The sequence below is a fragment of the Drosophila guanche genome, unplaced genomic scaffold (genome assembly GCF_900245975.1).
Source record: "Drosophila guanche unplaced genomic scaffold, DGUA_6, whole genome shotgun sequence".
NCBI classification, from domain to species: Eukaryota; Metazoa; Arthropoda; class Insecta; order Diptera; family Drosophilidae; genus Drosophila; species Drosophila guanche.
Genome location: NW_022995743.1, coordinates 2403315 through 2430407, shown reverse-complemented (window position 1 = coordinate 2430407; position 27093 = coordinate 2403315). Strand labels below are relative to the sequence as shown.

Here is a 27093-nt window from a genome sequence, read left to right as displayed (position 1 = left end):
TTTCAAATCATCAGCAAACACGTCTGCTTTAAGCTCGAAAAATGGAGAATTTATAGGCCAATGCAATTTATAATTTGTATAAAATTCCATTAGTTACTTTTAATGGACACTGCGGCGGGCTGGCTTACTGAAGCGAGAAAGAGAGTGGGAGAGGGAGAGCGAACGGATACGTGGGTCACGGCACTACTCTTAATTGATTTAGTGTAAGTTACTTACTGTTACTTTGGCATGGGCTGACGAGCGGAAAGCTGCTGCGGCTCCCTGCTTGCCGCTTTGCTGCTCTGCTACCGTTCTGCTGCTCCCGCTGCCGCTGCCGCTGCCGCTGCTGTTTTGCTTTTAGTCCCCATCCGGACACAGAATGCGGAATTAAATTTATTATGCAATGGAATCAAACACTATAGACAGGAGGCCGCATTGGGACGTATTTGTGGTTTATTTTCGAACGGGCTAATACAATTGTCAATAATTCAATTTGAATTGAAATTCAATTAGTCTACAAAGTACATGACAGTGATACACATACAGTACGCACACCTAGAAAGTTATTTTGCTTGTATCTTCATATTTGTTTGGTTTGTGTTCTCTGTTATTTTTAGTTTACAATTAGTGTATTTTTTGGTTGCTCTTTTGGTAAGTACATAGTTGGATTTCCAAGTTAGTTGGCTTAACTTTAATTGATAGAACAATCGAATTACGTTGACAAATACAGCATGTGTGTGTGTGTGTGTACTCACCACGCTCTCTCGGCTCTCACAGGCAGACAAGCGCTGGATAGTGATGGCACTTTTGGCTTGTTGCCGATCACCAAAAGAGGTCGCCTATGACTTGTACCCTTTGCTCCCAAGAAACTGCTCACTGATATATGTACGTAGCTATAGTTTGATAAGATTTGTTTCATTTAACTACACCAAGTAACAATGTATAAACCGTATTACATAAAGTACATACATATATGTATATAAAACGAACACCTATGCATATCGTAATTGTATATAAAACTAAATAACTTTTCGGCATGAACCGAAACGAACAAGGGAATTCCAGAACTAAAATGTCTAAACAATCAACTTTGCTGCACTCACACATATGCAGATAGGGCTACACAAGTACATATGTACTCGTCTGCTATGTATACACTATGTCATCACAATTCACTTTGCATCTGCTTTTCATTTCCTTTCATGTACAAATCCATTAGTTTGGCTCCTGCCAGCTAAGAGTTTATGTTGTAGTCTCTCGAATAATTCCTATTGGCTACGTAATTCCAGAGAAAGAAGCGACACAGCAAACAATTTACAGGCTAAAGTTTTGCGTATTAAAAACAGATTTGTTTACAGTAAAATGTAAACCCAAAAAGTGTGCTCTATGGCAAGGTTGATATTTTGTGTGTGTACCCTGTATAATCCTTGATAAACATGACTCCAACAAACGCACTTCATTTACTCTACAGTTACGTGCCACAAAATTGCTTTTTGCCAGGAGAATTTGCTGCCCTCCTGCGGCTTCCTTTTGGCCTTCAAATGCAACTCCCCCGTGAGACATTTCGATTTATTTTTGAGAAACGCTTCAGACACTGACTGACTGAGTACAGTGTCGGCTATGTGTGTAAGTATGTAGATGTGTATATGTATTCCATTTAGCATTAGCCTTAGAGCTATGTATCTTTATCTTTAGGTTGTTATACCCTTTCAAAAGGGGGGGGGGGGGCATCAGGCCTAACAAAAACAAATCAATGGAAAACGCATTAAACTTGGTCTGCTCACGGCTCATAACAACAACAACAACGATGACGACTGAGCCATTAATTTCTCATCAACAAAAGGAACTCTGTGATCCGTCCGTACAGCCTACATTTAAATTGCAACCCGCCGCTGATTTAAATTTCAATTCCGCCCCCAATTTACAAGAAACTCCTTGCTGGAAAATCTCAATTCTGTAGTCGTATCAAAAGTAATTTCAAATATAAATAAACTGGTCCCAGGTCGCAGGTCGCAGGTCGCAGGTCGCAGGTCCCTCCCCCGTCCGCCGCAGTAACCAATAACTCAAAATTGGAATTAATATCCTTGTGGAGTGGCTATAAATACTTTTCTGAAACGGTCTTCACTCTCCTTTGCTCCTTAAAACTGAGTGCAACTGTGCCAACAGAAAGGAACTGGCCAGGAACTCCACTTGGCCAGAGACATTCGTCTGCTCTGTGGCATCAGATAATCTCTGGCAGCACTTTGATAATCATCGAATTGGCAACAACTATTATCCACACATACACTTAAATGGCTTTTGTTTGCCTTTGAGCAAAGTTCTCTTCATAAATAATACATAATCGTAATTTGTGTGTGCCCCCAAATGCTTACTGCACGTTGCAGTCATCGGAGGCATTGTTGATTTGCTGCTTGGTCTTGCGTGAGGCGCGTCGAATGAGGGATCTGAAAGGACAACGGATGGAGCAAATCCCGGCAGAGCTGCTGGCCAGCTGGCACTCACCTGGAACGCGGCTTCAGCTTTGCCTCCGCACTGGTGCTGGCCACATCGACGGCATCCACGAGGCTCGCGGATTGCTTCTTATCGGAGCTGCCACCAGCGGCGCCCAATGCCGGACTGTTCATGCGGTTTTTGTCTATATCAGAAAGATTATATCAAAATTCTCATTAGCATGCTGCAGTTGCCAGAGCCACTGCCAAAAGGGAATTATTGAAGAGCGATGCCAAGCGATGCGCTCTAAGCCAGACCGTGGAAACTCCCATCATCAAAATATATTGCACACACAGGCGAGGGAGAGGAGTCCTGCTCCTCCTGCTCCTCCCGGTTGTAGATTTAAATTAAATTTGTTTCGGCAAATGAAAGAAAACAGTGGGAAACACACACACAAAACATTTGTGCGCCAATGCTTCAGCAATTTGGCGCCTGCTAAATGGGTTTTTGGGCCACATAAACGCGACGGAGCTCTCACAATTGAGTGTGGCCTCAGGGCCCGACGAAACCTGCCACCAATCTCCTGCGGGAGTGGGAGCTGGGCCAGCAGGCCTTGGCTTTGTCTCATGGTTTCAGCTTACACGAGCGAGGCCAACACACACACACAGAGACACTTGTAAGCTGTAAGCACGTGTCCCGCGACTGCGGCCACAAAATGGCAAATTTGTGTGATTTGTTTTAAGGCAATTACTCGACAGCGGCACCTTGACTCCTCCTTGACTCCTGGCCAACACAAGTCTGAGACTTTGTCCATTGAACTGCCAGAGGGGGCACTCGACCAGCCACTCGACCTCTTGCCACAATTGTCGCCCTGTCATCGACAGTTCTGTGGCTCGGACAACATTTTTGGGACAGCTTTTAATATGTTTTTGTGGCCTGCCGTTTGGCCCTTCAATTGTGTGCCAACTTTGCACTTATTTTGAATGACTTTAAATGGGAGAGAAGCAAACGCAAATGTAGCATCAGCCTGTCCACAGTAAAGGCTTCAACGTGCCACTAGAAATATTATCAAAGGCCGCTGCCAGGCAAACAATTAAATTATTGGCGGCGGCGGAGGCGGAGGCGGAGGCTAATGATTCAACAACTTTTCGTTTTTTTTTGTGTGTTTGCTTGAGCGGAAATTAAATTAATTATTTGGCTGGCAGGCATAACATCTTCTGTGGGGGCAGGCCACATTAATTAACTAGATATTTATTTAAAACTTCCACAGCCGCGACCCGCGACCCGCCGACCCAGGGCGCTACTTCGTCCTGGCTGCCTTCCCACTTTCAATAAGTTTTGTAATGAGATAATAAGACATTCATTCCATTATGGGGTAATTAGAAGGTCAAGCTCTTTAATTAATACACGTGCTTGGCCATTTTGAAGCGAATTTTGTGGCCGCTGAGAAAGGTTTCTGGATTGATATCTCAGCCTTTTGCCTGGCTGTCTGCGACTTGTTTTCTTTGCTCAATGAATAATGTAAAGGAGTTTTTCTTTGTGAATTCATTCCGAATTTCGACAATTAATTAGGGTCCAGCAGCAGGCACTGCTAATTGCATTCAATTAGCCAAATTGGCACAAAACTGTGGCCCAGCCCCGCCTATTAATTGGCAGCCAGTCGGCGGAGGCAGAGTCCGTGCCGTGCTCTTTAAAGTGTAGAAATTAATAAATGTCCATCAATAAGTGCCAGTCATGAGCCCACAGATTGACCTGCCCGAGACGTGGGCAACGAGAGTGGCACCCAATGCGGTCCATGAATGTTGAATTGAAATCTCATTTCCGTTTTTCATTTCGCGCGACCCTGACAAGCCTTCACTGCACTCTATTGGGCGTACTTACTGCGACTGGACGAGGCACTGACGTAGGCGGAGGAGCGACGCTTGAAACCGCTGGGCGCCGCCTCGCCGGCCGCAGCGCTGCCGGACCCGCTGCTGCCGCTGCTGGCGGGCAAGTAGCGGGACAGGGAGAGCAGCGACTTGAACAGCTCCGTTACATTGTTGTCCTCCTTCGCCGAACACTCCAGCACTTTGGCTCTGCAATGCAAAAAACAAACGAGAAAGTGTTGTCAGTGGTGCTCACACATGTGAGAGGTTTTTTGAAACTCTCAAATTAGTATTTATTTATGCCGCAGATTCTGCAGCTGCAATTGCCACAGTCGAGTGGTCAACACAAGCAAAAAGTGCTCTGAACTATTAATGGCAGTAAATCAAAGTTACATTTTTTTGTTGGATGTTGGATAAATACTTTCAGTGTGGCACTATTTCGATAAAGTAAAACCAATTACAAGTGCGTAGTTATGTAAACAACCCTTCATAAATAAATGCATGCCTTTGTACTGGTTTATGGAAGTATTTATATTGCGTCTGTCTGATAAATGCACTCGAGTGGCGCACTCTCGCAGCGCTTAACCACAGACAGGCGGACAGTGCGGACACAACGGACGCTCAGGTAGCATCAGCGGAGCAACAAATTACATTGCCCGCTGCTTCACACAACTTGCCACTTGCCAAGTGTGCTGTGTTGGGTGGGTTTGTGGCAGTCTGCGGTTGGGCTCTGTGTTGAGCTGCGAGATTGTGGCCATGTGGGTTAAGGCGCCTCATCCTGACGTGCCCAAAACCGCACCATCAATCTACGTAAATGTTTAATCCAACTGGGATTTTCAGTGTGTAATGCCAACCCTCCTCCCTCGTGTCCTGCTCCACTGTCATCTCCACTCTACGCTAGAGTGCGCCCTCTGTGTGCTGGTGTCTGTGCCCGCCTTTAAATAAGTTTACTCACGCATGTTTGAACCGGCAACACGCGTTCCGTATCCTTCTCCCCACCTTTAAATGGAATTATGCCAAGCCCCTGCAGGGGGCGGCCGGCACGTATGTGATTGTAAGTGATTTTTACGTGTCCTCCTTTGCGGTTTATAAAGGCCGCAATTACAACACTGAAAAAACGGCAAGTGCGAGGCTGTCGACATGGCCTGAAGGCACATGGAATCCGACCATAGCCCTTTCAGGGCCAGTTGTCACGCAAGAAATGCATTAAAATACACAAACACACACACACAAGTTAATCAGGTCAGCTATGGTGGATGTTAAAGTGCCTTAAAGTGATATTGTTTGTAGTAGGGCAGTATCTGGCAGTAAGGAATAAGTGAGAAGGTCCAACCAAGTACGTGCGAGAGTGAGTCTAGCGGGGATCCGAGCATCACTTGTTGTGGATCGTGTGGATCGTAAGAGCGAGAGCGAGCGCGAGCTTACGCTCAGAGCGCTGTCGGAGAGAGCTAACAGCGTTACGCGGTTAACAGTGCTGCTGCTCTCAACAGAAATATTTATGTACAAATTCAAGCAATTTTACTGCCGTAAAACTATCATTAAATGCCAGTTACACTGTATGAATACCCATATCCACTTGCATGTACGAGTATCAACCAGCACCAGCTGGTTTCAGCTAACTAATTGATGACATACATGACAGCGACACCGTCCTGCCACAGAACATGGCCAATTAGGCAAGGGAATATTTTTCCGGGAAAAATGCACGCAAGCAATTAGCAGGGCTCTTAATCAGTTGCAGTGGGCAAGAGGGCAATGGTAACAAATGCCATTTAATGAGTGCCGCAACTCGAGCCTCGGACTGTGATTTCGGTTTCACAGGCAAGTGCCCGCCGCGGCACTCCCTTTTCCACTGCCCAATGTCACGCGCGCCGTCGCTTAATTTCATTTGGTAGCAATCTTCCTTCTGCCATTTTGCAGTTTGCAGTTTTCCATTTGCCATTTGAGGGTTACAAGTGGTTGGGTGGGGTTGGGTGGGGTATTACCTCCCACAATTTATGGAACATTTCTAATTCCTCTTTTGTTGCTTTCCTTATGAAAATTGCTGCTGTTTTCGGTTGGGTTTTCTGTGCGGTTTTTGTGGCGTTGCCTGGGAACTCTAATTGCTGTCGCCTGTCGCAGCTGTTGTGCGATTTTATACGTAGAAATAATCATCATTTTGTTGAATTAATGGCGGAACTTACCTTAAACGCGGCAGCTCGCAGAACACCCAATCTGTCACCTCCTCCTGTTTGACCTCTCTGTGGGTGGGTGCCAGATCGGCTTTGTTACCAGCAATCACAATGGGTATGTCCTGTGCGTGAGACGGAAGACAAAGCGGGGAGTATTAGCAGAGCGAGAGAGAGGGGGAGAGAGAGAGAGAGAGTCAAGTAACACAAAAGCTTCGCATAATTGACACTCGGGAGAACAATGGGGAGCGCGTAGCGGTAAAACGGTAAAGCGAATGGGAAAACAATAACAGCAAAGCAGCACAAGAGATCTGCTAAGCTCTCGTCTGAGAGAACACTTTTAATTGGTTTGCGGGCAGGCGTGTGCCGCTGATTACATCCAAAATGCAGCAGTCCAAGTACCAAGTGAAACTGCCAGCACTCACCTGAAAGTCACCGCGCTGCTCTCGTATCTCCTCGAAGCATTGCTTCACACACTGAAAGCTGGGCGCTGATGTTGCGGCATAGACGAGCATGAAAGCGTGCGCGGTGGCAATGGAGAGGCGTCGCATGGCGGGGAATTGCATGTCACCGGACGTGTCCAAAATGTCCACCTGCAAAACAGAGCAGCGGCAGCAGCATGATGCAACATTGATGAGCGAAAAATTACGTGTAATGAAAAATCCCATGCCTACAAATTTGATTACAAACCGCGGCGAAGCTCTGAGCTCTCACTCTCACTCTCCATCTCCCTCTCCCTCTCTCTGTGCGCTTTCATATTTGATGAGCAGACTTTAATTGGGTTTCCACGGAAAGTTCCACTTTATTTGAGCAATTTTCTGTCCTAGGGAAACTCCTACTTTATTCTCGCAATTTTATAAAAGAAAAATCCTGCAAAGAATTCCCTTTTTAAATGTAAAGCGAAGAGCGAGCAAATGCCTAGGACAAGGACAAGTACCCCGTGGTGGTGGTGTCTGTGTCTGGGTGATGCTGGGTCGTGCTTCATGCCTCGTGTCTCTCCCGTTCAATGCTCACTTGATGCCACCTAATCCCGAGTGTCGGCATCTGTTATTTTCTATAGCGTGGCATATACGCGATATGCATTGTTCTCTAGCCGCAGTGTCAACAGCGTGTTAAGGCCAAAGGCAACGGCAACGCCAAAGGCAACGGCAACACGAACGTTTAGCAGTGTCAGCCTTGGCCATTGTGACGCAAATTTGTAACGCATTGTTTAGCCGGAATGAGTAAACTTTATTAAAAACACTTTGCAAAACGACACAATTTATATTTTCGACAACAACTCTGTGCGTGTCCCTGTGGCAGAGGCATTTGGCATTGTTCATTGTTTGGTTGAGTTCGGATCGGAGTTCATAGCTGCGTCATAGACGACCTACGGCACACGACACAAAAATGCTTTTTGGTAGCAGAAAATCGTTTAGTGCAATGTAATGTTTGCCTCCCATTTGATGGTCACACGCTCCGACAATCACTCACAGCGGGGCTGCAGTTTGCTTCTTGTTTTCCCAGAGCAAAGGCCATTAAGCAGAGCAGAGACAGCAGCAGACGGCAGAGGGAGCCAGTGGCAAAATTTTCTAAGGTAATGTATTTGAATGCATTCTGTGCTGTGTGGGTAGACACGACGGCATAAATCACTTTAAGCCAGCACTGACAGGCAGTGCTCGAAGCGGAATTCAATCTCCAGACACGAAGTTTTAGTCCCACCTTGGCCATTGGGCGCGAGAATGAAATTAATTAAAACAGTTTCCTGGAAAAGGCAGCAAAAGAGCGACGCCACCACCAACAGTGTCGATGTCGCTGCTCAACATCAATTTTGCCAGCATCAACCCACCACAGCGGTTATGATGTTCATAATGATGCTGAGGATGATGATGATGATGATGATGATGATGGTTCACACCGGCAGCAGTATCAAGCTATTAATCAAGTTTGTGGGCCAACTTTTCGACGACTCGTGCGTTAGTGTGCCTCTTGCGGTCCGACACAAGTTTGAACAGCAAATAATCAGCTTAAACACTGTCAAGCAAGGAGAAGGAGGAGAAGGAGGAGAGGAAGCAGCAGAGCAGGAAGTTCCCAAGCCATGACAAGGCACCAAGAATGTGGCTGCCGTCGTCAGTGATGTGCAAAACTCTCGAATCCCGCCATAATTGGCTAGTTTTCGTTCCAATTAAAGAGAAAGTTTACCAAATAGCCGCAAGAGCACATCCCAATTCACAGCAGCCACTCGACAGCACAGTTATTTAATTGAAAAATCTTTTTGTGTACGAGTATGTACATTGTTATACAGTGTTATACGTTAATAATGAGTGCGCCTAATTACTATTTCGTGTATCACCGAAATACATGTATTTCTGAGAAATTGTATTTGTGTTCTCTCATTTTGTTTGGCATTTGATTCCTCTACATTATGCAGTAGACTCACAGCAGAGACGTACTAAAAGTTCCAACTCTAGTCTCTACGCTAGGTCGCTCTCTGAGAGTGCATCTGATCGCTTCTCACTTAGCTTTGCTACCTGCGCGCTGTGCAATTACACATGCTAGGCAAAACAACAATAAAAAGACGTTCAAAAAGCAACCGGTAAACTTGTGTAAATGCAAGCACAGCGAGAGAGCACCCGATAGGCTCTCTCTCAGCTTTGCTGAGGGTGTTTCTACCTGCGCGATGCGCAATTGCATAGGCTTAGGACAACAACAATAAAGAGACGTGCAAAAAGCAACCGGTAAACTTGTGTAAATGCAAGCACAGTGAGAGAGCACCCGATCGGCGCTCTCTCAGCTTTGCTGAGGGTGTTTCTACCTGCGCGCTGCGCTAACATAGTCTTGGGAGAATAACTGAAATAAAGCGACGCGCGAGAAGCGCGACAACAACAACGACATAGAGGTATATTCCATTACTATAATATACCGCAATCCCGTTCTCCTCTGTTTAGCTTTACTTGTAAGGGCATCGCTGTGTGGAAAGTGTTTGTGGGTGTGTGATTAATGAAGCAGCCCTTGTGCTTGTCGCGCACTGCTTCATCTAGACTTTTCTCCGCGAAAAGCAATTATCCCAGACTTGCCTCAAGTGCATTTAAATGAAGAACATCTCATTCGTTCAATTTTGCGTTTACCTCATAAATATACATGTGTAGGTGCGAGTATACATACATGTGTATGTGCAAGAAGCAACCATAAAGGAGGACCCGTCGGCGTTTTAGAGGGAAACGTAACAGTGCTGTCAAAAAGTGCGAGAGCTCTCGCTGTAAGTGTGAGTGAAACGACAATGGAGTGTGCGCCTGAAGCACTGAGCTCAGGGGGAAATGACCCGAGAAACGCTGTCGACGACGAGTCCACCTTTATAGTTGCTTCATGTGTATGTGTAATTGTGTTCATTTATGCCCTTGGGCAGAGATTGGGCAGGCAAAGCCACAAACCCACAAGCCATCATTGCTTCAACTTCATTGCCAGGAGAGACCAAGCAGCACACGTGTCTAGGCTAATACTTTGCATATGGAATGTAATGCCCACTGCTGGGAATGCTGTTGGCGGAGAGGCATCCAATTAGTAGATTTCTGCCTAATTAATGTGCTTACTTACGTGCAGCATTTCTGGCTGCTTGATGGTCATTTTGATTGGGTAAATGAAGTCCACCGTCCCTAATTGCAGTGCCTGCACTTTGACTCATTCACTTTGAGTGCCAACGAACAATAAGCGACGGAAAACAAAGGTGCACCCCCCACAGCAAATGTCAGCAGGTACAACTACAATGAAGCCAAGCCGCCTAACGCTCAGCGCATAAGTCTTCTGTTCATGGCACTCTGGTCTTTGTGCTGGGAAGGGGAGGTGAGACTCACCTTTAGCGTAACGCCGCCCAGGTCGTACTCGCGATTGTAGAGATCCTCGACGGTGGCGCGGTACTTGTCTGTGTAGCTTTTAAATAGGAAACGCTTCACAATGGAGCTCTTGCCCACACCGGCACCGCCCAGCAGCACAAGACGTATGCGTTCCAGGTCCGCCATTTTGTCTTGTTTGGACCGGGAATCGTTTGTCGCTCACAGAATTCGCTCGCCCCCTCCCACTTGTGAGTGCTTCTGGGTGCAAAGAAATCCTTCGGTGTCGTTCCCTTTCAATGGCTGGCTCCTCTCTTGGTGCTACTGCTGCTGCCGCGGCATTATGTTTTTTGTTTATATGTTTTTAGGGGTCGAACATTTTATGAGTCGCCCGCGTGTTGCCTCGCACTTTAGTCTGATTTCCGTTTTCCGGCTTGAATTGCTGTCGCTGCTGCTGCTGCTGCTGCTGCTGGCAACACTTTCACCGCTGCTGGGCTGCCATGGCCACAACAGCTAGAACTGTGCGGACTTCCGCATCCGCATCCGCATCCGTATCCGCTCAAGGCTGGCCGCAATGTGCTAAAAGTAAACATAAAGCAGGAAATATTTAAGCAAAATATTTCAGAATTTAATATCAAAGTTTTGTTTGTTTATATTTGCCAGCCCCAGCATGTTCAAATTGATTGAAGCAAGCCAAAAGCACCTGCAACAGCAGGGGGCAGACATGATTGCAACTGCAACTGCAACTGGGCTGCCTGCACTCGCATGTAATCATAATCGGCTCACGTGCTTGCCTCGCAAATCAGACAAGTGTGTGGCCCAAATAGACCCCACATCGATATGGGAGCCAACTGAATCATTGCAGGGACTTGGAGTGGCTCTGATCTGTTGCTGTGGCTACGCCCGAGCACCATCGTACAGGCACTCTAAATATAGTGGCGTGTAGCTTATGAAACAACACACACAGATAGATGTGAACACTCGAGAGAAGAGCGGAGCAACGGCAGGCAGGACCTTCAGCATATCTATGGCTATGTCTATGGCTATGGCTACTCATAGCCTGCCTCATGCTAAGTGCACGGAGCCAATTCAATTTGTAAGGCTTTTTATTGCTTTTTATTTTCTTTTTGTAGCAAGTCAAGCGAGTGGCAGAGCCGTTTGCACCTGAGAGGCATATCAGCTGCACAACCTGCTGGAACCTGCTCTAATTGCAACATGATGTAATTAGGTTTGCTTTGGGCCAAATGCAATCTATTCCAGGCAAGTGCACAGGCATGGAGCAACGAGTGTAACAATTTGGTTAAGTACATAAATGAATATTCAACGCCCGTGAACAGATAATAACTTCAGAGAGAGAGAGAGAGCGAGAAGGAGAGTTTTTGGCACACCAATCCGCAATCCCCAATTGCCAGCAGGTGCTCTGCGCTTTATGGACAGGTAGGACAGGAGACACTTGGGAAGTTTACTTAATTGCTGGCTTCATGTTGGCATACTAATGGAGTGCTTGGCTGCAGGTTAAGGACACGGACAAGGACAAATAACAAAGTTGCTGGCAGACAACTTTGGATTTGATTTCCACTCGTAGATTGCAGATGCCTGCCGCCAGCTATTGTATTTCTCGTCTCCAGAAGGTGTGCGTATCAGAGAGTTTTGTATGTGAAATCTGTCTGGCAAACTCTGCGCTGCGCATGTAGGGATTGCATTTTCCATTTGCATCTTGCCTGCGACTCAAATAACAGTGTGGAGTGGAGCAGGACGCAGGCATGTTTGAGTCTGGCTAATGCAGACTGAAGCATTGAAGTAATGCTGCTAATTGCAGGGGCAGAGGCGGGGAAGAAAGATTGGAACATCAATGTGCGTTTGCTGCCATGGGGAGACGGGACTAGCATCTATCTTGTAATTTAATTCTGAATGCTGAATGCCTGCAGGCAGCAGCTGACAATGTTTTCCGCTACACAGCAAAAATTTAATTAAATCTTGTACTAGGCCCACGCAGGCAGGCAGAACCTAGGAGTACATATTACATATACATATTACATATACATATGTACATAAATACATATAAAAGACATGCCTGAGTTTTGTCTTCTCTTTTTCTTCTTTACATTTGAAAGCGCGCGGAACTTGAATTAATTTTTGGCCTGTTTTGTCCGCAAATGAAAACGTTGCTGCTGTTGACATTTTGCTGTTGTTTCCATCTGGCAGACAGAAACTCAAAGAGCAAAGGACCTGTCCACGAACAAAACTGCAAATATGTTGGGGCATGAAAAACAACCGAAAATGGAAAGCGCGTCCCTTTGTATTTTGAAAATCAATTTATGCTTTTTCCATTTCTTCCCTTTTTTATGCTCCCTTAAGCTGGATTGAAGAAAAAAAACCAAAAGGGTTTTTATTGATTAAAGTTTCTTAAAGTTTGAAGCGAGTTTTGCTGCTTGCTGCTCAGGCATTTCTCTCTAAAATGTCATCAAAAGTACATTTGCCTGGGCTCTGGCCACAACAATGCTGAGAGAGACTTGCACTCAAACAGACCAGACCAGACCAGACTCTCCTCTACTCTGGCTTCAAAATTCCAAGTATCCCCCCTGGGGGGTATTTACATCGAAAAATGGATAGATGGACATGTGCTCTTGTGAATTGCAAAGCAACTTGTAAACCTGCAGCTGGACACAGTGTCCAGAGAGAGGGAGAGTTTTGCCAATATTTATTAGCTCTCGTCTGTGTGCCCCGGTCCCAGCCAGCCAGCCAGCCTCATAGTTGATTAAAATGCCTCAAATGCCGCTGGCAAATCAAAAAGTTCTACGAAAACCGCTCACAAAAGCTGCACGCGTAAACTTTTGCCAGGCGGCTGTCGAATGTGTGCCGCCTGTGTGTGTGTGTGTATTTCCGCTTGATCGCAGCCGAGCTGTTGTGTGGCAGCTGATGGACATGCGTTAACCTTTAGCCAGACAGCGGGAATGGAAAGAGGATTTATGGGTAGGTCCACACACAGTGGCTGCGAGCAGTATGCGGCCCAATCACTGGCGGCAGCATTCAACGAATTTTCAACCAGCAACTGAGTAACTTTTCACTCCACAAAACCACAAAGGCAAATGCAGCAAGCAAAACTACAAATATAAACCTAATCTCGCATGCTTTTAGCTGTCTGTTGCAACAAGATAACTTATCTTTATCTTTAACTCCAGCATCCAGGCATTCATCCCATCCCAGTGGCAACTTCGCATCGAAATGCTGCGGCTAACCGCGTGCTCGCACCACAACTAATTGAAATTGTTTTTCGGGCCTGGCTGGCTGGCTGGCTTGATTTGTTTGCTGAATTTGTTAATGCAAAATCCACAAAATGCAATTTATTTTGTGTGCTACAACGAAATTGGGCACAAAATTGAGCACAAAACCGCCGGCAATTGGGCAAAAGTTTATTGAAGGCAGAGGTCGAGCAAAGGGATTGACTTTAAGCGTGAATAAAGTGTTACTTTTTATGTGTGATTAACTTGCAGCTTGTGTGTGGGTGTGGGTGTGTGTGCTGTGGCTTTTGCGGTGCTTAAATCATAAAATAGTCACTTTTATGTTGCACACACAAGCGAGACGACGGGGCAACACGCGTCAGTCGGCAGCTGGCATTCAGTGTGGCTTTATTGCCATGGATTTGAACTGCTAATGTGGGCCAAAAACGGTCACGGCTATAAACAAATTATTTGATGAGGACCAGGCAGGATCCCTTACTCTCTCGCTCTCGCTCTCGCTCTCCCTTTCTCTTTCATCTCTCCTCTTGGGGTTCATAGACTCAGCTTCATGGCGCGAAAAACGGGGCCAACAAGCTTTGCCCCCTTAAAGTGTTGATTACAGCATGGCGCCGGCTAACAGCCACACACATGACGCCCTCCCAGAGGTGTGCTTAATGTTAATCGCAGCCCGAGCAGACACACAACAACAAAAAAAGAACACACCTCTCATACGAGTGGCCCCGAGCTTGGGGTTGGCGTGCCTTTAAAGCCTTTACTCCTGTTTCTGGCTCAATGGTGTGCGGCAAATGGGTCACTAGCTGTTACTAATCACAGCAAATGAGCGAGAAGAGGTGCAAAAGAGCAATAAGGGAAGTGAATAAGGAGCTGGGTGGAAGCGAAGAGGGCGCTAACAGGGAAGAGAGCAGATAGCTAACAGTGGCATAACAGAGCGCTAACAGGGAGCTGGGATGGAGCTAACAGGGAGTAACAGAGCGCTAACAGGGAGCTGGGGAGCTCTCTCACCTCCACTCAGATTGCTGCTGGCCAAACGCCTTTTATCTGCTCGACTTAAGTGTTATTAAAAACTTTAGTTAGGTGCTCCACAGCTAAAAATAGGTGCTGAGGGTGGCAGGGTCGCGTTGCTTTGACCCGCAAACACTTTACGCTGGTCCATGGAGGAGCTGCAAAGTGAGTGCTCAGCGAGGGGACTTAATGAGCAAAACTCTGCCAGCAGCAACAACAGCAACAGCGAAGAGCGGCAATAACAGCAACAGCGAAGAGCGGCAACAACAGCAACAGCGAAGAGCTGCAACTGGAAAACAATGGCCAGCTGGCCCCAAAGTTTAGCGGAGCTTCGATGGCAGTCCACGTGGCTAATTGGATAGCGCAGCAAAACAGCAAAAATTTCCATAATTGAGTTGGGCCAAACGAGTGCCATCAAAAGGTGCTTACATTTTACATTTTATTTTACATTTTATGAACTCCATGTACACCTCCAAGTATCGGCAGCTACAATCGAATCGAATCGAATCGAATCCTAATCGAATCCTCAGCGCTCTCTCGCAATCAAGAAAAGGTTGCAAATTTTCGTAATCGACTTTGTGCGGCTGATGAAGAGTAAGATGTTTCCAGCGGGGGATGGGGAAACCCATAAATCTGATTGCAGCTGAAGCGTGAAAAGCCAGCAAGGCAAACTCTGGCAGCAGCAGTGGAGAGGAGAAGGTCAGTAAACCTCAAAGAGCCAGAGACAGAGCCGCCATGCTGCTGGCAGCTTCCTCGGCTAATGGCTAAGCAAACAAGGCAAGGGAGAAGCGAGACAAGGCAAGGACCTAGAGCCGGACCTGGACCAGCTCTGTGGGCGAACATCATTGAGGGTGCAGCAAAATTAATGCAAAAACTTAATCAGGCGCAAGAGGGATCTGCTTTGGTGTGGAGCTGCAGTCGGGGCAGGTGCCGATTGTGCGCGTTGTCCCGGAGGGGCTGCAGGGCCCTGTCATCGATTGTCAACATCTGTTGAACCGCAAATTAAACACAAACAAACCAGTTACACTGCGGGGTTGGGGAGGATGACAGTGGGGAGTGATGTTGGGTGGTACGTGTGAGTGTCAGAGAGAGAGAGAGAGAGAGAGAGAGAAAGCTCACACTTTCTGTGTGAGCTTGCCTTTTGGCCAAAAGAGTGCAAACCTTGTTCACGATTGTCAACGCCGACGCGTCGCTCGTAAAACCCACAAGTCCGTGGGGCACGTATGAATAAGTGTGTGTGCTGCAGTTGCATGTGAACTTGCCACAGACGTTTTACGAGCGGCACACATCTGGTCTGCCCCGCTGTCTCCGCTGTCCTGCTGCGCTGCCTTCGTTTGTAGGTTAATCGTATTGCTCACCCCCTCGCACAGCTGGCAAACACAATGATAATGAAATGTCCATGTTTGTGTCTGTGTCTGCACTTGTGTGCAGCTGCGTCTTGGCTTCAATTGATTTGACTTGTTCCCCCCGCCACTTGGGGGCGCACTTTCTTCGTGTGTCCCCCGTCCGCTGTCTCTGTGTATCTAGCAATTTTGGAAGCTCATGCATGTTTACATGACGCTCGACGCTCTTTGTCTCGCTCTCTTTGTCTTTATGTGTGTGTGTGTGTGTGTGTGTGTGTGTTTCAAGAGCGATAAAAATGTACATATAAGCTACTCTAACGGATGGGAGATACTACAGTCAGGGGAACGGGCAGAAGAGGCGGAATGGTAACTCACATTTATATGCACGCTGCCGTGTTGCTTTTCATTTTGTGAATTCTGTGAAACACTTGAAACAATTCTGGGAAGCATCTTCCTACTCTTTCTGGAAGCCACAACCTCAAATTAAACGGAATACAATTCCGTCAACACAACTTTTCAATTTACCACTAAATTTACCAAAAATTCATTTTTCAGGCAAACTGCAGCCATGCCAATATTTTACCATAGACATTTATTCTCGATTTTTAGACTCCCCTCTAGTCTACCCTCTAACATTTACTTTGTCAAATTAATATTTGTGTGCATCTTGTTCGGGGTTTTGTCTGCTGCGTCTCCGCTTTGCTGCTGTTTCTCCGCTGCGTCTCTGCTGCGTTCCTACTGCTTCTCTGCTGCATCTCTGCTGCATCTCTTTGCTCTTGTGTAGCCAAGCATGTCTCCGTCGTCAGTTCCCAGTAAGAGAGACCTTACCGCCTTCGCCTTGATAAAATTCAATTAAAATGGGCAAAATCTGCACTCTCAAAGAAATGCACACCAGAGAGAGAGGGGGAGACATCGGATAGAATAGAACGTTGTTGCCTTGGCTCTGTTAAATTCTAAATTCTTACTGAGATAAATTGAGCTTATTTATCAAAGTTTTAATTAAAATCTTCAGTCCGCCCTCCCAAATGGGGCAAGTGTGTAATTACAACTGTGACGAGAGGCGGACGCTGTACCTGTGTAGCCTAGAACTTCCAGGTGGAACTGAGAGCAGAACCTGGTCTTATCGCTTAATGTATGCAACAAATGAAATTCACACAAAATTGAATTAGACTTAATAAAGCAAAGGAAGTGCCGCTAAGGAAGTGCTGCACACAAGAAACGTAGTTCACAATAAGTAGAAAAATGCCAGAATAAGCAACAAGAAGAGCGAGTAAGAGAGTGAGTGAGTGAGTGAGTTGTAGAGTGAGTAAGAGAGATTGAAGCTAGACTGAAGTAGAGAACAGTTAAAGCTGTCTGTCCCTGTCTAAAGGTTTGTAATATGGTAGGAATAGAGGGAGAAGCCAGATTCATAAGGCACGCAACGCGCTTTACGCGTGACTGACTTTCGCAGCAAGCAAAGGAAAAGGCAGCGGAGAGAGCAGCGGAGCAAACAGCGGAGAAGGCAGCGGAGTGAGCAGCGGAATGGAGCAGCGGAAACACCAGAAAACAAGCACACGGAGTACAAAAAGCAAACGGAGAGAGTAGAAGCAGAGGACCGACCTTCTGCGAAACGGTAAAAAATGTGCAAACAAAAATAAAGGAAAATAAAGTCAAAGAAAGGGAAAAAATCACAAACAGCATTCCCAGCATTACAAACGGCCGACACACGAACCGACATCAGGCCAAACTTATGCTTCGCTGCAGAAGGTTTTTGAAATTATAAAATATTGTACACATCGAATGGATGTCTCTACTAATGACGAGCAACAGCAGATGACAATCGGATCATAATATCAAGCACTAATGAGAGCATAGCATAAACCACTTTTGTTTTGTCAGTTTTGCAGGCTGTCAGGGCAACAAAGTTGACATAATTTGATTTGGAATCCACTTCCCCTACTCCTGCACAGCTGCCCTTTGATGGGATGCCATTCTCTGTCCACATTCAGGCCTCAAAAACTTTCTCAAAGTCTAGCCGGCTGGCAATGGCAGCACTCGACGCGCTGCCAGCCATTGACAGAGCTTTGAGCAAACCAACAAATGGACCAAGAGACTGAAGGGAGAAGCGAAGACCTGGAGAAGGGGCAGACGGCAAACAGTTTCTCTTTTGCCGCCGCCGCCGCTAGAAGAGATATCAAATAAATTGCGGAATGCCAACAAATAAAAATTGTATAAGTGTAGGCATAAAAACAGCCCTCATTCCCGACACGCCTCGTGCCGTGGCAACTTTTCCCTTGTCAAGTTTTCTTGCTAGCAGAAAACCAAGACGATTATAAAGAGATTTGTGTGTGGCTGTAGCACGGCAAAAGGAAGAGAGAAAGAGAGAGAGAGAGAGAGGAGCAGGAACAGTGTCTGTATTACAGCTAAAAGAACGGAGAAAGGAGACAACAGCCAGATTGTGTGTGCTGCTGCCTGATGAGGCGCTGATGACTGTCATCATAATCTCGATTAACATAATAATAGCCGTAAACGTAATCATAATCATCATTGATGCTGCTGTTCAGTCTCTGCCTGTGGTTCTGCCGCTGCCTCTTTCTCTTTCTCTGTCTCTGCCGCTGCCTCTCTGCTGCTGCTCTCTCTCTTCATGTCTTACGCTGCTGCTGCTTTATGCCTCTTCCTTTTGCCTTTGCCTAATTTTTTCATCTCATTGCTTTTGCTGGCCAAGCCCCAAAATTGCCCATAAGTTCCTTGTGTTCTGATGTCTCTTTTATGTTTTATGTTTTATGTTTTTGCATTGTTTGAATTTAATGACTTGGGCTAGACAACACCCAAAGCAGCGGATTAGCTAACAATTTGTCGATTTCCGAGGCAACCTCTAGCTTTTTTTTGTCCACTTTAAAGCAGCTTTAAGCAACGAACTCAATTGTGGTATTAACAGCGCCATTTGCAGAAATCTGGCAAAAAAAAAAACAGAACAGAAAGAGAGGGAAAAAAAACTGCATTGAACGGCGAGAGAACTTTTAGAAAATTCATTTGGCCACTCGAAGCAGCCAAGCGGGCAGCGGAACTGACGGATATACAAAGCTATTGATTGGGCATTGGACCNCCTGGCCCTGGACTTGTGCGGCACACAGCGAGAGCGGAAGTTTAGTCAGAGATTGTCAATGAGCGCAAGGCAAAGGTGAGAGGCAGAGGCAGAGGCAGAGGCGAACGCACTTTGCGGACACTGTGAGTGATTCACTGAGGCATATGCCATCCATTTTGTTGTTGTTGTTGCCAAGCTCAACTGTGGCACAGACTGCACAGACAGTTTCCTGCTTCCATGCATCATCCATCGTTCGGCTTCGATCTCTGCCAGTTAATTTGAAATGGAACCAACAAAAAAGAGAGGGAAAGTTTTTGGCCCCCTCGGGTGCTCAGTTTATCTTGAGTTTGTTCATTGGTCGTTCAGCTTCTTGGGCTTCTGTTTTGTCTTTGTCTTTGGTTTTGATTTTCCACTTGATGGAGTGCAAACTTCATCTCTGTGCACTCGAGCGTGTTATCAAATTACAAGCATAAATATGCATTTTGCTGCTAATGTGTCAGTGGAACTGTTGCCCGTTGGCTCCCACCTGCCTCCTGCTGCTCTCTGCATAATTTGTGTTTCCCGCTTTCAAATCGTTGCTGCAATTACTGCAAATTGTTCCGCACACTTAGCATATTCTCGCCGTGTGTTTTTGCAGTCCACAGTCCCCGGTCCCCCGGTCCCACTCCCACTGCCAGCTGCCAGTTCCCATTATAATATCAAGTTGCGGAACGTGCCGCAAAACCAAGTCAAAATGTGCTGAAGTCTTGCTGGAATTGGAATTGCTTTTAATGTTTTACTTTAGAGCGTGTGTAAATGGACAACAGCCTCCGCACTCGACACCAAAAGGGCCCAAAATCCTTTGAAGCACAAAAACAGCACAAAAACACACACACGCTGAGGACTCGGAGGACACCCAAGCACCGAGCGGTCTGCTCATCAATGAGTGAAGTGAAGGGTCACAGGGTTCGGCATTCAAGTAAGTGCAAATGTGTGATTTGAATTCGAGTGGCAGCATTTATCCGCTATAACTAGAGCAAAGGTGGCAGTGGCAGTTGCATGTTCCATGGGCTGTCTGAGGCATTTTCACTTTATCAATTAAATGAGCAGCAAATATAATTAATAGACGCCACAGGCAGTGGCAGGGGAGCCTTTGTTGCCTGACAAATGATAGCGATGTGTGTGTGGCAAACAAAGGACAGCCACAAGGGACACAACACACAGAGAGAGAATTAGAGCTGCCTGATCGGAGCAGCCAGAGACTTGCCAGAGTGCCAAAAACTGTGGCAGCTGGAGGTGTCCCCTGGTGTCCCCGTGGATGCTGCAGATGGACTTAAGGCACTTCCCTTTGCTGGAGGCCTGCCATGGCGAGGCTCAGCTTTAAATGTTGAATTATTTACGCATAGGCGGCAGCTCCTGGAACTTGCGTAAAGCAAACAAATTTTGGTTTTTCCTTCTGTCGAATTCCTAGAGGCGGCAGGGAGTCGTAAACCTTTTCTCCCTGCTTGCCCTTTCAACAGAAAGCACAGAGAGAAAAACACAATAAATATATATGAAAATTACAAATGAAATGATAACGAAATTGGAGACCAAATTAAAATTCTATTGCCACAAAATGAAGCGGGATGTGTGGCTAGGCAACGGTCTACAGGATGTGGCTGTGAGTGTGCCACGAATCACAGTTGAATGGAGACAGCAAGGCAGAGTCTAAGGGTGTAAGCCTCACTGGGCAACAGGGCTAAGTGCGATTGGGCTGCTATTTTGGCTGTGACAAATTTAGAATTTACGAGACAAGCTCCCTCCCCCCTTTGTGCGATGTGTGGCATGTGTAAGCGTCGTGAAAGAGCTTACTTAGAGACTTGCCAACTGCCGCAAGGATGTCTCCTGTCCCTGCCTTTATCTCTCGCGACACCCAACAAAAGCATGGCCTCCAGATACATTTTTATGACGGGCAGGAGTTTGCACTTGCCGCCAGAAATGTTACTGCGCGCACTTTTGGCTTTGTTTATGTTTTAATGTGGCCATAAAGTGATGTCCTGCCGCTGTTTGTAGGTCAAAAGTGGAGGCCTGTGGGCTTACCTGGCAGTTGTCCGCTGGAAAACTGCAACTCCGCACGTGAGCTTGTTGAAAGTTCTGTGATTTATGATCACAGCGGAACACCTGNCACGGGGGGGGGGGGAGGAGTGTGTAAGCGTTTTTCCTTGCGGGAAACCCTCTCGAACTGTGCGTTGCAAGCGCGCGCGCGTCCTGCTGCCAAGCTTCGAACTGTTCGACTGGCAGCTCGCGTCGCTCCTTTTATAAGGACACTTGCCGCTGAGGCATTCAAAACACAACACGCAACATGTTGCACGCTCGCACATGCAACCCAAAACAAGTCCTGCCAGCAGCCAGAACGCAGGCGTGGTGCCCCAGGACCTAGTCGAGTGCGGAACCAAAGCTTTTGGAGTGCCCACGAAAGGCTTAAGGGCAGGTTGCCATGGCAAGAGCCCTTTATGACTGCCAAAATCTACAGATTTTGTAGCCACAAGCTGCCACTCTTGTGTCCATCCACAAGCGCTCTCTGTGCACTTCAATTGTTAGTTGCTTTGTCCACACGCAAATGGGAGCGAGAGAGGGAGAGCGTCGCACACGGCGTATGCGTGATAACACATCCTGCTGCTGCTGCTGCTGTTCCGCTCGTTAATATTCAATGGCCCCGGCATTACCTTTAAAGTGTTGACCAACTTCTACGACAGGCCAAACAGGGAGTCCTTCAGGGCACACAAAAAGCGAACAGCCCGGAGACTGCTGCAACTTTTAGCTGAAAGGCTAAAGGCTGAAAGGCTGTCGGCTGAAGTATTTCATTAACCTGCCACATTGGCAGCTGTCCCTCCCCCCTGCTGCCTGCCAACGAAGCGTGTTGGCATTTTATTATCATTTTTGTGGTTCTCCGTGGGGCAGTCTTTGCTGCTGCATTCAATGTAGCTTTTGGCAAGTTCCGGCAGAGTTCCAGCTGCTGCAAATGAACTGCCAACTACCAAGGCCAGAGCCAGAGCCAGAGCCAGAGCCAAAGGTAACCCTTTTTTCTGGCTTGCTAAACCTGCGCTTGACATAATTCCTTAATTACCAAAAACTTGTCATGCGTCAGCCTTGAAAGTGCAAATTGGGGGATTGTCTGGGGATTTTGCAGCAGGGATTGGCAGCTCATGTGGTAGACTGACTGCACAAAGCCCAGACAGAGAGTGAGAGTCAACAACTAATTGCACTGGGATCGACTATCAGTTGTCAATTGGACGGACAGGCGCCTGTCAAAGGCAGCCATCCCACTGGGTGGAGGCCGCAGTTGCAGCACTCGCACCTTGTCACAGTCAGCATTCGAGCTGGCCCCCAACCTGGCCTTTCTTATTTGCAAAATCGCGAGTTGCATTTCCTTTTCATTTCGCCAACAGACAGCTGCGGTGGCGACACCTCCTGCTGCTCTCCCGCTGCTCGGCTGCTCTCTGCCCTTGTCATTTGAATTTCAATTTGCTGACGGAAACTCGAAGCGTTGCCGGGACAACGCCGTCGAAGTTTCGGCATTGCCCTAGCCACCAATTAGCGAGCATTTTGCTGTGCAACTGCAAGAAGTGCGACAAACAGAGACATGCATTTAATTGACATTTTTGCTGCCACACGCCGAACAATCAGCTTTAATTATGGCCAACAAAATTGAATTAAAACTGCCAACGAGTGCCGAGGGCCATAAAAGTTGTCAAATTGAATTTACACCTGTTTAGAAATATGCAGAAAATAGCTGAGAGCAGCGAGAGATCAGAGTGCAGCCGACAGGCAAACCAATTGTTAGCTGGCATCCACATTCGTCAAGTGTCTGCGGAGCTACCCTTGCTGGCCCTGAAAAGTAGGCAACAAAAAGCAAACTGCACTTGGCACACAACAACAAAAAAACGGAATGAGAAGTGCTCTGTGCTTGCAGCAAATTGCCAAACACAATTTCGACCATTTGCGTGGCCAAACTGAGGCACTTACCGGTGGCAGCAGCTCGTCTTGCTCCTCCATTTGCTCTTCCTGCCCTGTCATAGATTGATGGCTACACTAGCTTTGATCTATGGGCCCCTGGAACAGCTGCAATATTGCCCAACTGTCAAGCTTGGCCGTGTGCCCGCCAAGGCCAGGGCAAACCAATGTCAACTGCAGCGCGTTGGCGAGTTTAATTACAGCCACTGTAAGCCGGAAACTAATCAACAAACCCGTTCGTCCCTGTGTGCACTTGAGACACCCAAACAACTGACATTTATTGACTGGTAAGCTTGCGGCTGGTTAACATGTTCCAGAAAGTAAGTGTTCTGTGTGTCCTTGCTGCACCTGTTCCATGCTGAATGCTGAATGCTGAATGCTGAACGTTCTATGCCCCTCACAGCTGTGAATCCCAGCTCATCCAACTCGATCAGCGCCATCTGCCGCACAAGAGCAAAGCAGAAGCAGCAGTGAGAGCGTGTTTTCGGGTGCTGTAAAAAGACATTAAAGAGCGTTTTAAAAGAGTAACGAAATGGAAAAGAACTATGCGTAGAGCTAGAAAACATGATGATGCTTGAATGAATTCTAACCGAGTTCCGTGTTGCTTTTATATAATTTGATTTTCATTTGCGTATAAACAAGTTTAAGCGTACGGTAAACTAAACCATTCGATGTTCTCTTTCGCTTGATCAACAATTACTGCGTTCGTTTAAGAGCATTGCTTCGGTCACTCTCTTTTGGTGTTTTGCACTCTGCTCGCGCACTCCCGCACGCATGAAGCAATTATAGAAGGAGGTGTCATTTCCTCTTGTTTGCCTGTCGTCGCGGAAAATTGGACGCACACTCCATTGTCGTTTCACTCACACCTACAGCGCAGAGCCCCTTCACTCGCACTTATTGACAGCATTGTTACGTTTCCCTTATTTTGCCGACGGGCCCTACTTCTATAATTGCTTCATGCGCACGATCTCTCTTGTGCTCTCTCTTCTTATGCTCTCACCACTTGTGCTCTGTTGTTGATATGCGGTGATGCCACTTTGTTTACAATTACAGCATAAACCAAATTCTTTCTATCTTCACTTAGAAGTAGAAAAAGAAAGTACATAAATTAAAATTACGCAAAGGAACTTCTCGTGCATGTACTTTCATTTTATTTGACATCCGTACATACATAAATACATACTTACATATGTAGCTTATGGCTTGACCACATGACCCTGAAAGTAGATCGTTCTCTCATCGCGTATGACAAAGGCAAAGGGATGATCGAAATGAAACGACATGCTGAAAGCCGCTCGATTGGTAATCATTTCGTCTGGCAATCACCACCAAAATACATACATAAATAAATAAATAAATATAATCGGGAAGCAGTAATTATAATCGGACTGGGCTGATAAGCGAATCGCGACGCTACGTACAGGCAGCAGTGGCCTCCGCTCCCTCCGCTCCCTCCGCTAGCAAACAATTCGCTCAGATCGGAGTCATCGGCGAAAAGCTCTCGTACGCCCAGCTGCAATGTGAGAGAGAGAGAGAGTCCTCCTCCTTCAGGCTGAAACGTTCATTCACAGCTTGCTGGTAGAGCTCTTCCCCGGCTTGAGCAGCCACCAAGGCTCCCAAGAGCAATGCAAAGCCTGCAGCAAGTAGAAACTCATTTCTTCCGAGAACTATTCGCCGTTGAGTCTGTCTATAAACTGTTCAGAGACTAGCAGCTGCAGCTCGAAACGAGTGAAACGATTGAGTGAGTGAGTGAGTGACTTTTTTCAATTAACTTTTTTTATTATTTACTCTCTGGACTCTTGGCTAAGACTAGCGCGACTCGTGTCGCTCTTCGGTTGACTGGGACTGACGACGCGACCGGCGAAAAAAACAGCCTCAGAGCTGCGTATATAGAAGAGGAATGGATGATCCACACGGAATGCTTTCGTCTGCATGTTCAGACTCATGGGCACAACTTTCATGACTGCAAAGAGGAAAGATTAGCTGGAATTGGGCTGCGTGTTTTCCCGCCACTCACATGTCGCCGCCGCTGCCTCAGAGCCCGCTTCGTTGATGCTAATGTAGCCGCGATGCCTGGCTGCTGATATTTTCTGGCCCGTCTTTGTCGTAAAGAGTCTGTCCAGCTTGGCCTGATTGCCAAAGATCTCGGATATGCCCAGCTGCAAGGGAAGACAGGGAATCAGTTGAGTGTCTCCACAGCTCCCGGCTGCCACTCACCTGCAGGAGCACCTCCTTGAGATCCACATCAAATTCGAGGGTCAACTTGGGCAGCGCTATGTCCACATCCTCCAGCGTCATGGCAGCCTCAATGTCAGCCAGATCCACCGACTGCAGACGCTGCTCCAGCTCCAGCAAGCCGCACGTGGTGTCCGGCAGCAGAATCAACATGGAAATGTTCGAGTGCTCGTAGGGCAGCTGCACAGCGCGTGCCTGCAGGTGCGGCAGCTCGACATACTTGAACTTGTCCTCCTGGTACATCATGTCCACCTTGACGCGATCGCGCAGATTCAAGCTGAAGTCATCCGGCTGCGTGGTCTCGGGCATGAAGGGTTTCCGCCACTTGCCCTTGAAGTACAGCGCATTGATGAGCACCGCACTGGTGTCCTGATTGACGGCATCCGACTGCAGCAGCTCTCGGATTTTGTCATCCGTTTGCTCCTTCACCCAGGCATTGATTTGCTCCGTCACGGCCAGCGCATCGGCGAACTTGACGGGCTCAGCCTTTGCCTGAAAGAAGTCACCGGCCACCGCATTGAACTCTGGCTGCAGTTCCAGCGTTTCGTTGACGTACAAACGATTGACGGACTTCAGCACGGGTCCCTTCATGCCATAGTTGCAGCTGGTTTTCCAGAATTCGCCAAAGGAACGTGCAATGTGTGCGCTGTCGCCTGGTCCGAGGTGCAGGCCCTGCCGCAGCTCCTCCGCCGTCGTGCCGGATGCCGCCATAAAGGCCAGCGTCAGGCAGCTCTGTATGGACGCCGGCGAGATGACGACATTGACGCCCTGCTCCGTGCGCTGCTCGAGGGCATGCTTGGTAATGGCAGCCACCAGTTGACGGGCAAACTGATTGCGGCTATCCACGGCCAGTGACATCTGCAAGCAAGAAAAGGGTTTTATTTTTATTTATTTTTTTTTTATTTTGTGTGTTTTTTCAGTCAAAGTTTTAAATGTCAAGGAGCTACAGGGAAGGTGAAATGGTGAAATTTCCTTCGCCCTGGTTCTTGCCCAAGCTAAATTTACTTACAAGCTGACGTCTTCACCACGGGGCAATCTCCTTCGTGAACCAATACTCTATCTTTATCCCTTTCTATCGCTTGTCTCTGCGCGTGGTGAATAAGTCAGTGGAGAACGTCCGAACCTTATAAGTAAATTCACCTTGATCTGGACTGGCACTTGCATCTGCCTCAGAATCTTCTCTGCGGGACATTTGGCTTAATTTTTAATCGTTGCTCAGCTGCAGTTTGTTGTTGATAATAATAATTAGCATTTAAATCCCTTTTTAATGCCTCGCTCAAATCTGGTAATCCACTTTTGTTTGGTAAAATTTTTAAGCATTTTTTTTTCTCAATTTTTAACTGCAATTATGTTCACATTTAGTCCAGTGAAATTCCATTTGCGCCCATTAATTCTCATTTGTTTTGATTAAATCCGAAAATTAGCTTATGTGGCAGAACTGCGTAAACTAATAAATTAATTAAATGATTGCCACAATTGTTGATAAATCAGAAAGCTAAACAGCTTCCCAAGCACTCGTAAAACCCCTTTAATTTGCTAGGCCAAAATGTAATTGGAAATAACTGTCAATTTTGGAATCAATTTGTTTGTTGTTTGTTCTGGCTGTGTGCGATAATCCACAGAATATCTGCTGGCAGTTAATGAAAGGCAAAAGTTGTTGACGCTTCCACACAGATAACAGTTTTGATTGGCTTCAGCAGGTGAGCACCGAGACCTGTCTTATTGATTGTTTACGTACCTTACTTCTTCAATGAGCAGATAGAAATATAATTAAATATTGAAAACAAAATCGAGGAGGAGTGCTCAGGGGCGAGTGTTCGGCTGTCGTGGCGGGGGCTGACTAACGAACGCACAGCGGGAGTGGGTGGTGGTCATCAATTGTGACTCAGATCCCCAGCGCTCCCGATTAGATAAATTCCAAGAGAGAGAGAGAGAGGAAGCAGGTGCTAGAGCGCGCAAAAGAGGGAAAATAAAGAGAGATAAAGAG

At 46.8% G+C, this 27093-nt stretch overlaps 2 protein-coding genes across 3 annotated transcripts; both read right to left on the bottom strand.

Annotated features, from left to right (window-relative positions):
• Positions 1–317: 317 nt before the first annotated feature.
• Positions 318–21116, bottom strand: LOC117578460 (GTP-binding protein Di-Ras2). 2 transcript variants are annotated; one of them, XM_034263991.1, is made up of 7 exons: positions 20958–21116; positions 10273–10827; positions 6868–7035; positions 6458–6567; positions 4291–4484; positions 2482–2614; positions 318–2423 (listed from the first exon to the last, which is right to left on the bottom strand). In XM_034263991.1, the coding sequence occupies exons 2-7, from the start codon at positions 10435–10437 to the stop codon at positions 2348–2350; spliced, it is 846 nt and encodes a 281-aa protein (XP_034119882.1). In that variant the 5' UTR covers positions 10438–10827; positions 20958–21116; the 3' UTR covers positions 318–2347. The 2 variants fall into 2 exon arrangements, with proteins under 2 accessions (XP_034119882.1, XP_034119883.1); XM_034263992.1 differs by lacking the exon at positions 20958–21116 and having other exon boundaries at positions 10273–11061.
• A 3519-nt stretch (positions 21117–24635) lies between these two features.
• Positions 24636–26956, bottom strand: LOC117578453 (serine protease inhibitor 42Dd). The gene is made up of 4 exons (XM_034263978.1): positions 26845–26956; positions 25089–25964; positions 24889–25030; positions 24636–24834 (listed from the first exon to the last, which is right to left on the bottom strand). Exons 2-4 carry the CDS (start codon positions 25962–25964, stop codon positions 24656–24658), a joined length of 1197 nt encoding a protein of 398 aa, XP_034119869.1. The 5' UTR covers positions 26845–26956; the 3' UTR covers positions 24636–24655.
• Between the last annotated feature and the right edge of the window lie 137 nt (positions 26957–27093).

What these genes read in the sequence shown, in the direction of transcription:
- LOC117578460 (XM_034263991.1), bottom strand. Translation starts at nt 10,437, where the DNA reads ATGGCGGACCTGGAACGCATACGTCTTGTGCTGCTGGGCGGTGCCGGT. An exon ending in AGCAGCGCGGTGACTTTCAG is followed by an intron (nt 6,568 to 6,867) that starts GTGAGTGCTGGC and finishes TCTCACGCACAG; the next exon opens with GACATACCCATTGTGATTGC. An exon ending in CAGTGCCTCGTCCAGTCGCA is followed by an intron (nt 2,615 to 4,290) that starts GTAAGTACGCCC and finishes TTTCTGATATAG; the next exon opens with ACAAAAACCGCATGAACAGT.
- LOC117578453 (XM_034263978.1), bottom strand. Translation starts at nt 25,964, where the DNA reads ATGTCACTGGCCGTGGATAGCCGCAATCAGTTTGCCCGTCAACTGGTG. An exon ending in TCAAGGAGGTGCTCCTGCAG is followed by an intron (nt 25,031 to 25,088) that starts GTGAGTGGCAGC and finishes CTTCCCTTGCAG; the next exon opens with CTGGGCATATCCGAGATCTT. An exon ending in TGAGGCAGCGGCGGCGACAT is followed by an intron (nt 24,835 to 24,888) that starts GTGAGTGGCGGG and finishes TCCTCTTTGCAG; the next exon opens with TCATGAAAGTTGTGCCCATG.